This window comes from Chiloscyllium plagiosum, chromosome 22 (genome assembly GCF_004010195.1).
Source record: "Chiloscyllium plagiosum isolate BGI_BamShark_2017 chromosome 22, ASM401019v2, whole genome shotgun sequence".
NCBI classification, from domain to species: Eukaryota; Metazoa; Chordata; class Chondrichthyes; order Orectolobiformes; family Hemiscylliidae; genus Chiloscyllium; species Chiloscyllium plagiosum.
In genome coordinates, this window is record NC_057731.1 from 18,701,814 (window position 1) to 18,717,215 (window position 15,402).

General features: G+C 42.3%; 2 protein-coding genes and 1 long non-coding RNA gene across 11 annotated transcripts in view; 2 read left to right on the forward strand and 1 right to left on the reverse strand.

The window, feature by feature from the left end:
- The window catches only part of LOC122561108 (kinase non-catalytic C-lobe domain-containing protein 1), a 351,506-nt gene that overhangs the window by 114,643 nt on the left and 221,461 nt on the right, over positions 1-15,402 (reverse strand). The window lies entirely within an intron of this gene.
- On the forward strand, positions 4,825-6,461 carry LOC122561109 (homeobox protein vent1-like). The gene is made up of 3 exons (XM_043712546.1): positions 4,825-5,433; positions 5,521-5,783; positions 5,978-6,461. Exons 1-3 carry the CDS (start codon positions 5,070-5,072, stop codon positions 6,287-6,289), a joined length of 939 nt encoding a protein of 312 aa, XP_043568481.1. The 5' UTR covers positions 4,825-5,069; the 3' UTR covers positions 6,290-6,461.
- On the forward strand, positions 10,121-12,583 carry LOC122561111. Of its 2 annotated transcripts, XR_006314911.1 has the most exons (3): positions 10,121-10,155; positions 10,890-11,231; positions 11,931-12,583. It is a non-coding gene; the product is annotated as an uncharacterized LOC122561111 (long non-coding RNA). The 2 variants fall into 2 exon arrangements; XR_006314910.1 differs by lacking the exon at positions 10,121-10,155 and having other exon boundaries at positions 10,804-11,231.

Here is a 15,402-nt window from a genome sequence, read left to right on the forward strand (position 1 = left end):
ATTCTCCTGTTCCTTGGATGCTGCCTGACCTGCTGCGCTTTTCCAGCAACACATTTTCAGAACCTCACAGATATCTAAATTAAATTCCATCTGCCACTTCTTAGCCTATAGACCCATCTGATCAAGATCCCGTTGTAATCTGAGGTATCCTTCTTCGCTGTCTACTACACCTGCAATTTTGGTGTCAGCTACACACTTACTAACTATACCTCTTCTGTTCACATCCAAATCATTTATATAAATGATGAAAAGTAGTGGACCCAGCACCGATCCATGTGGCACTCCACAGGTCACAGGCCTGCAGTCTGAAAAACATCCCTCCACCACCACCCTATGTCTTTTATCTTTGAGCCAGTTCCGTATCCAAATGGCTAGTTCTCCCGGTCTTCCATGAGATCTAACCTTGCTAACCAGTCTACCATGGGGAACCTTGTCGAACACCTTACTGAAGTCCACACAGATCACGTCTAATGCTCTGCCCTCATCAATCCTCTTTGTTACTTTTTCAAAAAAGTCAATCAAGTTCGTGAGACATGATATCCCACACACAAAGCCATGTTGACTATCCCTAATCAGTCCTTGCCTTTCCAAATACATGTAAATCCTGTCCCTCAGGATGCCCTCCAACAACTTGCCCACCACCGAATTCAGGCTCACCAGTCTACAGTTCCTTGGTTTGGCCTTACCACCTTTCTGAAACAGCAGCACCACATTAGCCAACCTCCAGTCTTCTGCCACCTCTAGTACATGAACCACCTGTAGGAGGTCACCTAGGAGTACAAAAGACTGAGGCTAAGGTACAAAAACATATTTATTAGCCTGGACTGCACAAAGATGTGGTTAACTTTTGCCATACGTGTCAGACATGAGAAATGGTAGGTCAGCCACAGGCGGTAATAAAACCAGCACCTTTGTTGCCAATTTCCACATTTGAAGAACCTTTCATGTGGGTTATAATTGATTGTGTAGGTCCCCTCCTGAGAACTAAAAGTGGGAGCCAGTACTTGTTAACCATAAATGGATGTGTCTACCTGATTTCTAGAGGCAATTCCATTATGGAGTATCAAGGCAAAAAAAGGTGATAGAGGAGTTGGTAGCTTTCTTCAAACAGTATAGGCTACCCAGAGAGACTCAGTCAGACCAACGGTCAACTTTTACTACAAGACTGTTTAAAGAGGTTATGGATAGCTTAGTTAAAAGTCACACAACACCAAGTTATAGTCCAACAGGTTTAATTGGAAGCACTAGCTTTCGGAGCACTACTCCTTCATCAACTGATAAAGGAGAAACGCTCCGAAAGCTAGTGCTTCCAATTAAACCTGTTGGACTATAACCTGGTGTTATGTGATTTTTAACTTTGTACACCCCAGTCCAACACCGGCATCTCCAAATCATAAGAGGAATAGTTAGTAAGTTTGCAGATGACACTAAAATTGGAGGTGTAGTGGACAGCAAGAAAGGTTACCTTGCTGAATACAATGGAATCTTGATCAGATGGGCCAAGGAATGACAGATTGAGTTTAATTTAGGTAAATGTGAGGTGCTGCACTTTGGAAAGGAAAATCAGGGTAGGACTTAATACATTTAATGGCAAAGTCCTGGGGACTGTTACTGAACAAAGAGACCTTGGAATGCAAGTTCATAATTCCTTTAAAGTGGAGTTACAGTTGGATAGGATAGTGAAGAAGGCATTTGGTATGTTTGCCTTTTATTAGTCAGAGCATTGAGTATAGGAGTTGGGAGGTCAAGCTGAGGCTGTACATGACCTTCATTAGGCCACTATTGGAATACTGTGTGCAATTCTGGTCTCCCTGCTATCAGGAGGACGTTGTGAAACTTGAAAGGGTTCATTAGAGGATTTACAAGGATGTTGCCAGGGTTGGAGGGTTTGAACTAAAGGGAGAAGCTGAATATGCTGGGGCTGTTTATCCTGGAACGTCGGAGGCTGAGAGGTGACCTTATAAAGGTTTATAAAATTATGAGGGGCAATGATAGGGTAAATAAACAAGGTCTTTTCCCTGGGTTGGGGGAATCCAGAACTAGAGAGCATAGGCTTAGGGTGAGAGGGGAAAGACTTAGAAGGGACCTAAGGAACAACTTTTTCATGCAAAGGGTGGTACATGTATGAAATGAGCTGCCAGAGGAAACGGTGGAGGCTAGTACAATTACAACATTTAAAAGGGATCTGGATGGGTACATGAATAGGAAGTGTTTAGAGGGATATGGGCCAAAAGCTGGCAAATGGGAGTAGATTTATTTAGGGTATCTGGTCAGCATGGATGAGTTGGACTGAAAGGTCTGTTTCCATGATGTACATCTCAATGCCTCTATAAATATAAACACCAGAGGTAATACCAGGAGGTGATGCCAATGAGAATTGGAAAGAGAACACTTACATATGATATATTCTGAAAGTGCTGTACACATTCCTGATGAAGGGTTTATGCCCGAAATGTCGACTCTCCTGCTCGTCAGATGCTGCCTGACCTTTTGTGCTTTTTCCAGTGCCACACCTTTTGACTCTGGTTCTCCACCATCTGCAGTCCCTCACTTTCTCCATGTACAAATTCAAAGGCTAGTGCCTCCACAGCTAAAAGATAAACCTGTTTTAAGATCTAAGGTAAGTCGATACCAGAAATCTCAGTGAATATTCTATGCTGAGCTCTGTCATGTATTTCCAGTATTTGTAACTTCTCTTATAGAGGCTCCAATACTGAATCTGAAGGAGAAATTAAGTAAAATCCCATGCAAGGACTGCCACAAACACTACATAGGACAAACAGGAAGAAAGTTAGCCACCAGAATACACGAACACCAGCTAGCCACAAAAAGACACGACCCCCTCTCCCTCGTAGCTCTATACATGGATGGAAAAAAACCCACCATTTCGACTGGGACAACACATCTATCCTGGGACAGGCTAAGCAAAGACATGCCAGAGAATTCCTAGAGGCCTGGCACTTCAACCACAACGCCACAAACAAACACATAGATCGACATGCCATCTATCAACTCCTCAGGAAATGAACAGGAAATGACATCACCGCAAACCCAAGGAACCCCATCCAGGAGAAAGATATAAATAGAAAGCAGGAGACAACAGCTTCGCTTCACTTGGAGGTCACCACTGATGATGTTACTTAGCCAGGCAATGAAATGTCTGGATATCAAACCTACAGCTCAGCGAGCAAACCTACACCCTAGAAATTAAGTAGTTTGTAAAGCAAACTAATAATAGCTAGAAATACAGGCAACCTCTGTAGTTGCAGAAATACGTAAAGATCCAAGTAGATGAACTTTCATCTGGATTGACAAAGTACTAATGACCTAGAGAGTGGAGTAATAACCTTCTTTCTTCATAAAGTAATATAATAAACAGGTTGGAAATGGCTTCTCCCACTTTAATAGCCCCCTCATCCACCAGATGGGTACCAAAGACAGGACTGTAGAGAATTCCCTGTGGATGGTACCATTTTGTGACAGCACCTGGAAAGTATTGTAGTAGAATACTGGAGGTGGAATTCAAACAGTTTGTAGAGACTGTGGAAAAAGGCAGAATGCCAATTTAACTGGTTCTCTCCTGGGAATTCATTTGTCATCAGATAGACTACATTTTCATGGTGTAAGATCTGTCAGAAGGAGGTGTCAAAAGTATCAGTAATGATGTATGTTCCTAGAATCTTTCCTTTGAACCTAAGGTGGTGTTAATAATCATATGTTCAGTTATTGTCAGAAATTTAAATTTTCAGCTTTGCTCTTCTCCAGTTAGCCTGTTCCTTTCAAATATATCTGGTCTGCGACCTCACAATGTGCTACAACAAAATTCACATTGGATTTTATCAAATCTCCATAAGATATTGCTGGCAGGTAAGAAATGATAGCAAACTATACCGCCCATCTATTGTTACTAACAAAATGCAGTTTCCTAAATATACAAAGAACCATGGAGAGAAATGTTGAGAAATACAGTAAGAGGATAATTGGTCAAAGAAATGTCAGTATGAAAGTTCCTTTTCGACAATTCAAGTTCGACATGTTGGCATCAAAGAGAAATCACCATTAGGTCAGCAATTTACTGGAACTTCAGATGTATTCTCTGAAGAAATGCTAGTTAGTGAAGTTAAATCAGTGAAGTAACTGAAAAAAATTTGATAAGGGCCTGGGACCTCCAACCTTTAACTTTCAAGTATAAGGCTACTTGTTGAAGCTTAAGTTCAACATCCAACCGTGAGTTGTGTTATTTTCATTAAGTACCACTTTCCTAAACATATAAGGCACATTTGAGATGAAATGTTCCATACTCACTGAGATTATAACATGTGTCAACGTAACAAAATAGTAGGAAGCAAGATAATAAGAGGCAAGAAATAGAGCAGCTCTGCATCAGAATTAATGGATCAGAAATGGCCAAGATTAACGGCCAGCATTGCTGACATTTCATATGATTAGCTTAACGATTAACTCAAGAGGATATGTTATTCGAGTTATTTTACGCTTTCACTGGGGAAAAAAAACTATATTGAGGAGGAGTTGAGATTCGCTGGAGAGTCAACGGTTAGTAATGTCTTAATACATTGATGTTTTTAGATTGATTAACTCAAAATACTGAGAAAAAAAAGCTCGTCAAAATAAACAGATGTGAATTTCTCTGGGATTAAAGTTTCTTTCGATGTGACTGTATTGCTGTCTATCTCCTTGTCAGAGACTTTTTGAACGTAGGGCACACATTAACCCAGTTTCGTTTTACTGGCTGATTATACACCCATGTTAGACAGCGGATACACTTTGCAAATTGCTGAGAGCGACTCTAAAAGAAAGCGATACGTGTTTAGCGTGTATAAATATATATTCCTTTCATTACTAATCATGCCTATTTACGAAACAGCACGCATCCTTCAGATGTGTAATTTTATGTCCCATTTAGGAAGGCCAGGGAGAAGGGCTGCAGACATGATGGAGCCAGCATTCACAGATTTGCCGGATACTCCAGAACATTAATGATTTCCTAAATTAGAGCCAATTGTTTGGCATTGTCTGTCCGTTATCTTTGCTTTGAAGTCTCTTCACACATGGAAATCTCCGCTGCGAAAGGCCACATAAATTCAAAGCTTCTCGCAAGCAACTCAGACGGATCAGAGAGCACTGGAGTGACAAAACACAGGGAGATGATGGTCAAAGGAAACTTTTCGATTGACTGGCTTGCTCGGAGTAGCCGCGAGAGGTACACTAAAGAAAAAGCTGAGGAACACAGCCCGGGTCTTCCCCTGTCTCCCAGCTTCTATCCCCTAAACTCAACACAGCCTAGGACGGACATCTCCCAAGAGAGGCGAACAGAACCTCGGGATCCCCCATCGGAACGGACGAGACAAGCGCTACCCTGGATGGGAGAGTGTGGGCAGGAACCGGCTCTGAAAGACTCAGCGGGCGCGGAGTGTAAGTAAAACGCCACTTTCACTGAGAATGTCCAGCAAGACGCGGACGCTCACTGACAGCATTAATATTTGATTTGTTGTTGTGCAGTGTCCGGTCGTGAGGATTGCTGGGCCTCGGAGAGTGAGTCTGGCCGATCAGATTGTACAGTCCGAGAGGAGGAGGATGAGGAGGAGGAGGGGGAACAGGCGGACAGAAACCCGGAGGCTGACAGCGAGGGGCCTCGGCGTGTGCGCACCGCTTTCACCGCCCAGCAGATCCACAAGCTGGAGAAGAAGTTTAAGCGGCACACCTACCTGGGGGCGGCGGAGAGGTCCAGGCTGGCAGCTTTACTACACTTGTCAGAGACTCAGGCAAGTCAGCAGAACCTCTCTCTGTAAGCCCATTCTTACTCACTGTAACTCCCAAAACACCCCATGTGTCAGCATTCCTCTCCACTCTGACCTGTACAGCCTGAGGACTTGCACTTTATCATGTTGCAAGGATTTGTACACTTTTTGAAGGGAATTGTTTTGTTTTTAACTCGGTGTATTTTCCTGACTCCCAGGTGAAGACTTGGTTTCAAAACCGCAGGATGAAGCTCAAGCGCCAGCTACAGGATCTGTACTCTGTTTCCTTCGCCGGCCCCGCTTTACTGACCAGCCCAGCGCGGATGAGAGAACCGCTCCTGCCTTCCAACTCCTTCCCGGGATACTACCTTCAGGCCGCTAGCGGCTCCCACCCCTTCCCCCAGGCCGCCTACCAGCAGCCGGTTGCTGGCCACTGCCCGAACGTGGAACAAAGCCTTTCTCAGTATCAGGCCTTTCTTTACCCGCTGCTGCTGAATCCTTCGCCAGGGGGGCTGTACATCTGTTCCTGATGGAAACCAGACCTTCACAATTCCAGTAGCCAGGACTTGGAACTTTGGGAAGTCATGTTGTGCAATATCGCTAACAAGGAAGACATACAGTATAAAACTAAAAACTGCCCTTATTTAATGCCCTATTTAATTTTGTAATTTTTCTATCTATTTTGATAATAAAATTGACGGTTCGAACAAAAAGATCATTTTTCTGGAGTGCATTGTGCTTATTTAGGGTGTTGCTTGTTCCAACATAGTTTTCAATTCTCCTATCCAACTTCATGCCATAACGTAAAGCTTGGGCAGTAGGTTCTACATTGTAAATTGCAAGATTGACACAGACTCCCAATAGGACACAATATTGAAGGTACACTGGTATTGTCAAAAGTGCCTTAAAGGGCCGGCAGCCTGAACTCAAGACTGATCTCTTCATTCCAGACAAATGATGTATCACTGCTTCAATCTGTCCAGTACTCATGACTAACTCTGACATGGTATGCAGTAGATAATCAAAATACTTCAAACATAATTGTAGTCAAATTATTGATGTTTATAGGGTATTCATAGCAGTATGTGAAGTAATTTCCACACTGATTCAACATAAAGAATGGTTCAAAATTATGCATTGCCAGTTCCAGCAGCTACATACATAGTGAACCTATGTTCAATGTTTGTTTTGTTTATTTGTTTAAATTTTAAGTGCTGAAGTTTAGGAGTAAATTAATGAGCTGAACAATGTAATCTTGAGAAAGCCAGAACTTTTCTCAATGCTAGGAAGTTCAGGGTCAATCCCCAGAAAGATTCTTGGTGGGATGTTGGGCTGCTCTAGAACAATTGGGACAGTTAAAGATAGAACCATGATAGCAAATTTATGAAGTTTACTTACTGAAAGAAAGCTCTTGGTCCTTTTTCTTGTGCATGATGAGAAAGTTAACAGAAGTGTAGAAAGGGATGATATGTGATATGTTAAAAGCTAAAGGTTCCTCCATCTAGTATAAATTAACAACGCTAAGAGAATTTAACATGAGGGCCCCTAACAAGATGGATAGACTCTGAAAGAACCAAAGTTAAAATGAAAAATGCTTGAATCAAGAAGTGAGTTAAGCAATGCCAAGGTCTGGCAGAATGTGCAATATTTCACTTTTTGAAGGTGTGGAGCAGGGTCAGAATTTAAAGAGGGAAAACATCATGAATAAATAGTGACTGGAAGACACAGGTTTAATCAAGATAATTAGAAAAATAACAAGAAAGGTTTGAGATTTGTTTTTAAATACAGAAAGTAATGATCTGGAATTCACAGCAGAAGCAGATTCACTTTTAATGAGTGAATTAGAAGCAGGCAGGCCAAGAGAAAATGGCAGGTAGTAGAATTGAACAACTTGACTAAATATCTTCTGTGCTATGTGATTCTGTTTTGACATTTTCTCCTCCTGAAGGCACTGGATCATAGTAGGGTTTTAGTTCACAGGTGCATCTGTCACACTTTGCAGGCACTCAGAAACCAGTATTAACTGTCCACAGATGTAAATGTCATTGTTGCTAAGCTGCTAGAAATATTTGATTTAGGTTGCCTTATCAGAGGACGTTTTGTCCAATATGCAATATGGCTTGGTTTAATGTTCCCACGAATTACTTAACTACAGTGACAATACCAACAAAACATTCATTGTTTGCTATCCTCACGTAAATGAAGGTATAATGACATATGCAAAGCAGAGCCTCAAAAGAGTGAATTGAAAGAATCATTGAAGTGTAGGAATGAAGTTGTTTATAATGTGCTAATGGATGATAGTGCAATACAAAGAAGATTTGCGAGAGTAATCAGGAAATGTGCAAGGAGTTTCAACAAAGGCAGTTTCACTACCAGTTGGAGAACAATCAGTGGTGTGTGCTTCAGTGGCATAGTGAAGGATGAAAAGATTGCCACAGATGGAAAACAATAAATCAGGCTCATCAGATGAAGAGACTTGTAAACATTTGCTTGTCATGCAATTTATGACAACAGAGCCACAGACCATAATTCAAAATGGTATGCAGCCCCACTACCCTGATAAAAGTGGAATTTCTCTTCACCACTATCTTCAAGGATAGAATACTCTCCACTTTCCCAGGTCTGGCATTATCTTTGGAGAGAAGGCAAGAGTTAACACTACAAGTCCAATGATACTTCTACAGAAAAGGAAAACTGGAGCTGGTGAAAATGAGAAGTTGCATCTGAAGAAGGATCATTGAACTCGGCTTTCTCTCCACAGATGCTGCCAGACATGCTGAGTTTCTTAAGCAATTTCTGTTTTTGTTTCTGATTTGCAGCTTCTGTGGTTTTTTCAGTTTCGATTCTGTTTTTGTTTGTTCCACCGCTTTCTCTCAGTCTATCCATTAATAGTGTAGATGACATAGAAATTGCACTCCAATAACTCACCAATGTTTCTTGGGCTGCATCTCCCAAACCTACAACCTCTGCCACTGTGAGGGACAAAGGCAACACATGTATGACCTTTACCTTCAAGTCATAGACTATCCTAACTTGAACTATATTTGGAGATGCTGGTGTTGGAATGGAGTGTACAAAGTTAAAAATCACACAACACCAGGTTAAAGTCCAACAGGTTTAATTGGAAGCACTAGCTTTCAGAGCGCTGCTCCTTCATCAGGTGGCAGTGAACTATATTGTTATCCAATACTGGTGTTGGTCAAAATCGTGGAACTCCCTACTGACTGCACTGTGGGAATATGTTCACTGCTGAGACTGCAGCCATTCAAGAAAGTTGTTCACCACCATCACCTTCTCAATGGAGAGATGAGCAACAAACGTTGACCTTCCTAGTAGTGAGCAAATTCTTCACATATTTTTTGTAATGGTTGGACAGAAATTAAAGGTGGAGGGGAACAGATTATGTCCCTTGGCACCATCCCAAAATCAACCGCTGGCTGACTGCACAGAAACTTGTTGGGTTGCCATAGTTTCCTGCTTCACTCTCTGTAGATCACCCTAAAGAGTTTAGGGAATCCGAGCCTTGCAGGAGTTACCACCTTCAGCAAAGAAGCCAGAAGGGACAGGAGAATCAGTCTGTTTATTGTGTGGCATTGAACAGAACGATTCTGGATTAGTGGTGCTGGAAGAGCACAGCAGTTCAGGCAGCATCCGAGGAGCAGCGAAATCGACGTTTCGGGCAAAAGCAGTGAATGAAATGGAATATGCAGGCGTAGGAGAGGTTCGAACACCATTAGGATGAACTGTGTTGAATCATGAGCATTAAAAGCTTCATGTTACATTACAACAATAGACAGAACCCTGTCTGCCCGCCTCAGTAACTAGAAAATTAGTACTCTTTCAAAACATTTAATTTCATCTTTTTAATGAATCACATTTTACCGCCCAGTCGGCACCCTTTGAATGACTCAGCTTTCCCCGCAAATTGCAGCTGATCAAAAGGCAATGAAGCAGTTCCCAGGGTGAGAACAGAGGTACTCGTAAACACCTCAGTCAGATGGGTCCCTCGGAGTCATTCTAGGAAACTGCTCACCGATTGAGTGTAAACGGCGGAGGTAGAATCTTCAGCGTTCGCTGGACGGACGGTCTGAGCACAGGGTCTACACAGCACATAGCCACTACCTCCTGTTCCTTTCCGAAATGAACAGGTCACATAACTTCCTAAACATAAAATTATTTGTTTCAAAATAATCTCTACCTGTCATATTCTCGGCACTTGTTACGCTATATCAGGGGCAGCACGGTGGCTCAGTGGTTAGCACTGCTGCCTCACGGTCCCAGGTTCAAGTCCCGCCTCAGGCAACTGACTGTGTGGAATTTGCACATTCTCCCTGTGTCTGTGGGGGTTTCTTCCTGGTGCACCGGTTTCCTCCCACAGTCCAAAGATGTGCAGGTTAGGTGAATTGACCTTGCTAGATTGTCTGTAGTGTTAGGTACAGGGGTAAATGTAGGGGAATGGGTCTGGGTGGATTGCTCTTCGGAGGGTCGGTGTGGACTTGTTGGGCCGAAGGGCCTGTTTCCACACTGTAGGGCAATCTAATCATCACTAAACAACGTTTCCAAATGTCCGATAACAATGTGATCCAGACAATAATATAAAGGCAAGAATTATTAATGAAAAGTTGTATAAGAGACTTGTATCATCGGAATGACTATCTATAACATCCCTGTTTACAAAGGATGGATGATGTACATTAACTACAATAAAATGTATATTTTCAACACAACTTGAACAGAATTTTTCGTAGGACCTTTGCTCCTTAGAGTATTATTTCTCAAACCTTTTAAGGAATTGATTACTCTTCAGTTCTTTCAAATAACCTACGAAAGCAATTTAAATTAATTTTAATTATGTGATGCATACCAAAAGTGACAAAATTAAAAATCACACAACATCAGGTTATAGTCCAACAGGTTTATTTGGAAGCATTAGATTTCGGAGCGCTGCTCCTTCATCAGGCACTTCCAAATCATATTAAAAGTGAGACATGTTTGTAGCAGGAATGGTCGCGCAAACAGAAACAAATTGTAAAGGGGGAGGGGTAACTGCACAAACTCTTTTATAACAGCGTCTATTCGGGAACGATGGGCGGAGTAGTTTCATGCGCTGTTTGGTTTTTTATATAGCCGACACGGAAGACCATCAGGGGTCACCTTCGCGCCTGCGCCGTTGCCAATGTGCCTGAATGTGTGTTTCCAGTGTTACACCGAAGTGTTTTACATTTTCCTTTCCGCCCGTGTAAACTGCTGGTAAAAGCACATTTATAACTCGCTCCAGGAGCACGGCGCCAGCGGTCTTAACATGAACAGTCCCAGCACTTCCCACCCAAGAAAGCTAATCGCCTGAAATAGAGCTGTTGATCTCCCACAGAAGTGTTAATGCCGAAAGCAAACCATTTGGGTGTGACCCCCGGCAATCATTCCAAACTAATGGCACTCTGAACCACTTCATTAATATTAACATGAAAGGTAAAAAGAGACGCGGCACTTGTAAAAGCTCAATGTTGAAATAATACCTTAAAAAGCTCGAAACATCATGTAATTGTGGAACGTCTTAAAATAAATGGGTTAATCCCCCCCAAAATGACGTATGTCAGTAATTGCTTGAATTTCAGTCGGTACACAGGACAACAAATAAAGGTGGAAAGTGCTGGAGAAACTCAGCAGGACCGAGTTGACATTTCCGAGTCCATTATGACTTCTCTGTTCCCTCACTCCACAGGTGGTGCCTGTCTGCTGAGTGTTACTAACTTTTTTTTTCATTTCAAATTCCGAGCATCCGCAGCATTTTGCAACGATAGCCTCAGAATGAAAGAATCGTAAGGTGACAAATCAATATATTTCCTTGTAGAAGTGAGTTTATTTTAGGAAGTGCTCCCTAATTTATGTATTCTCACTATTGATTGTTTCTGAACTCTCTGGGTTTTAGCGGCTGCTAATCAGTTTCCAGTCTGCAACAAAGGATCGCGCAAATTAGTGCTTGATCTTCAAAAGACTCCCGCTCATGACCTAATGGGAGAACTTTGATCTCCCTGGTCCCGCTTAGCACTGCATTTGGGCAATGAATTGCCATTTAAAATATCAGAGGGCCTTGATTGACTATCAGTTAACTTCTGCGTTCAGCATTCCCCCCCGCCCCCTGTTAACCGTTCCCTTTTGTAGCTGCAGGGCGGGACACAGCAGCAGGGTCTCACCGTGGTAACAGAAGGAGGTGGAGACGGTGGAGTTCCCTCAAGAGGAAACATTAATCGAATCGAGAGGAATTGCGCGTAGTTGTCATTGGACAGCCCATGCTGTGTAACAATGTCACCGGAACTGTTGGGTGACAACAGACTTGAGGGATAGCTAATCTCCCCTCCACCATTCGTAGGATCCAACGATAATGAAATCGTTGAGTATTCACAGCAATCTATCTCCCAGCGACTCATCCCCAGCCCGTGAAGTTTTGAGCATCAGAGTTTCAAAATATTTCTTCTTCCCTCGTTTGTAAAATGTAAAACCAAATTCTTGTCTGTCTTCTATAATGAATTTCAAAAAACATTACGTTTTTTGAAGACGATGGGAGTTAACCCTGATAGAATAGAATGGACATTTTTGAGAATAGGGATTTATTGTCACGTGACTACATAAAAAATACAGCGAAAAGTTTGTAAGTCGCCCAACCGTGCCTGTATTAATGACAGTATGATTGTGATGAACGTTCATAACTTGGCAGTTCAATTATATTTCTCTCAGCATAGAAGCTACCAGATCTGTTCAAAATTTCCAGCCTTTTCTGTTTTTACTTTATATTTTAAGAATTCATAAAATGTTGCTTTTGAGTTCTCCCTTGTGGACTGACTGTTAGTATCGTTTCAAAACAACATTGCTGTTTGGATGAGCTTACAGCACCCAAATTGGTGACTGAATTTTCTGCATTAAGATGGTGACTAGTTGTAAGGGTACTGCATTGGCTTGAAAGCTCTTTGCTCATGAATAATATGTAACTTTCTTCTGTATAAAAATGATCAGTCTATATTATAGGAAGTGTCCGCTTTTAAGGACAGTTCGTTAAACTGGAGTATCTTACTCGCTGTGTGATGGGACAGAACTTGAATATTGCTGAAACGTTTCAAATTGCACTCATCAAGGCAAATATGCGAATGGCAAATTACAAATGATCATAACGCATATCCTGCAGGAGAAACGGAATTGATTGGTTGTTAACTCAACACTAATTCCATGGCAGTGTTTTGACCAAAGCAGTGGGGAACTCCAAGGTTCTCAGGTTCCATGGTAATTTAAAACAGGTGCTATCTTGCAGAAATAGTTCCCTTTGTATCCATGTACTAACAGACAAAGCAAGCCATTTCATGCTGCTACAATGCAACGGTTACTTCAGTGATGTTTTCCACAAATGTACTATCAGTTCAAAAATATGTTCTACCCATTACATAATTCAGCAATATCATGAATGAATTTCAGTACCAGCGCAACGACAGACATATTGGCTTTAACACTCATTGTTTTCCTGTGAAAATCAGATGTTCCTTCAGTTGTTGGTAATAGGCAGAGTACAGACTGGTATTCAATCAGCCTGAGTTTGCAAAGCCCAAAACAAGGAGTCTACTGTTAGATGTCATTCTGTAATTGTGAATAATCTTGCTGAACAATCCATATTAATAGGTGCATAACAACCTGTTTCAAATAATAGTCATAGAGTCATAGAGATGTACAGCATGGAAACAGACCATTCAGTCCAACCTGTCCATGCCGACCAGATATCCCAACCCAATCTAGTCCCACCTGCCAGCACCCGGCTCATATCCCTCCAAACTCTTCCTGTTCATATAACCATCCAAATGCCTTTTAAATGTTGCAATTGTACCAGCCTCCACCACTTCCTCTGGCACACTTCCTCTGGCAGCTTGTTCCATACACGTACCACCCTCTGCATGAAAAAAGTTGTCCCTTAGGTCTCTTTCATATCTTTCCCCTCTCAACCTAAACCTATGCCCTCTAGTTCTGGACTCCCCCACCCCAGCATGAAAAAAAGTTGTCCCTTAGGTCTCTTTCATATCTTTCCCCTCTCAACCTAAACCTATGCCCTCTAGTTCTGGACTCCCCCACCCCAGGGAAAACACTTTGTCTATTTATCCTATCCATGCCCCTTATGATTTTGTAAACCTCTATAATGTCATCGCTCAACCTCTGACGCTCCAGGGAAAACAGCCCCAGCCTGTTCAGCCTCTCCCTATAGCTCAAATCCTCCAACCCTGGCAACATCCTTGTAAATCTTTTCTAAACCATTTCAAGTTTCACAACATCTTTCCAATAGGAAGCAGACCAGAATTGCACGCAATATTCCAACAGTGGCCTAACCAATGTCCTGTACAGCCGCAACATGACCTCCCAACTCTTATACTCAATACTCTGACCAATAAAGGAAAGCATACCAAACACCTTCTTCACTATCCTAGCCACCTGCGACTCCACTTTCAAGGAGCTATGAACCTGCACTCCAAGGTCTCTTTGTTCAGCAACACTCCCTCGGACCTTGCCATTAAATGCATAAGTCCTGTTAAGATTTGCTCTTCCAAAATGCAGCACCTCGCATTTATCTGAATTAAACTCCATCTGCCACTTCTCAGTCCATTGGCCCATCTGATCAAGGTCCTGTTGTAATCTGAAGTAACCTTGTTGCTGTCCACTACACCTCCAATTTTGGTGTCATCTGCAAACTTACTAACTGGACCTCTTATGCTCACATCCAAATCATTTATGTAAATGACGAAAAGTAGAGGGCCCAGCACCGATCCTTGTGGAACTCCACTGGTCACAGGCCTCCAGTCTGAAAAACAACCCCACATCACCTCTCACTGTCTTCGACCTCTGAGCCAGTTCTGTATCCCAATGGCTAATTCCCCCGTATTCTGTGACGTCTAACCTGCCTTATTTCTCAACAGTAGGCCAAGTTTTGCACCTTCTCTAGTAGGTACATCCACATACTGAATCAGAAAATTGTCTTGTACACACTTAACAAATTCTTCTCCATCTAAACACTTAACAGTATGGCAGTCCCAGTCTATGTTTGGAAAGTTAAAATCCCCTACCATAACCACCCTTTTATTCTGACAGATAGCTAAGATCTCCTTACAAGTTTGTTTCTCAATTTCCCTCTGACTATTAGGCAGTCTATAATACAATCCCAATAAGGTGATCATTCGTTTTTTATTTCTCAGTTCCACCCAAATAATGTACCTGGATGTATTTTGAGGAATATCCTCCCTCAGCACAGCTGTAATGCTATCCATTATCAAAAACGCCCGTCCCCCTCTTCTCTTGCCTCTCTTTCTATTCTTCCTGTAGCATTTGTATCCTGGAACATTATGCTGCCAGTCCTGCCCATCCCTGAGCCATGTTTCCGTAATTGCTATGATATTCCAGTCCCATGTTCCTAACCATGCCCTGAGTTCATCTGCCTTCCCTGTTAGGCCCCTTGCATTGAAATAAATGCAGTTTATTAGTCCTACCTTGTCCCTGCCTGCCTGACTGTAGACTCACTTCTGTTCTCAACTATACCTGTCTCAGATTGATCTCTTTCCTCACTACCTCCATGGGTCCCACCCACCTTACTAGTTTAAATCCTCCTGAGCAGCTC

What these genes read in the sequence shown, in the direction of transcription:
- LOC122561109 (XM_043712546.1), top strand. Translation starts at nt 5,070, where the DNA reads ATGGAAATCTCCGCTGCGAAAGGCCACATAAATTCAAAGCTTCTCGCA. An exon ending in AGACTCAGCGGGCGCGGAGT is followed by an intron (nt 5,434 to 5,520) that starts GTAAGTAAAACG and finishes GTTGTTGTGCAG; the next exon opens with TGTCCGGTCGTGAGGATTGC. An exon ending in TACACTTGTCAGAGACTCAG is followed by an intron (nt 5,784 to 5,977) that starts GCAAGTCAGCAG and finishes CCTGACTCCCAG; the next exon opens with GTGAAGACTTGGTTTCAAAA.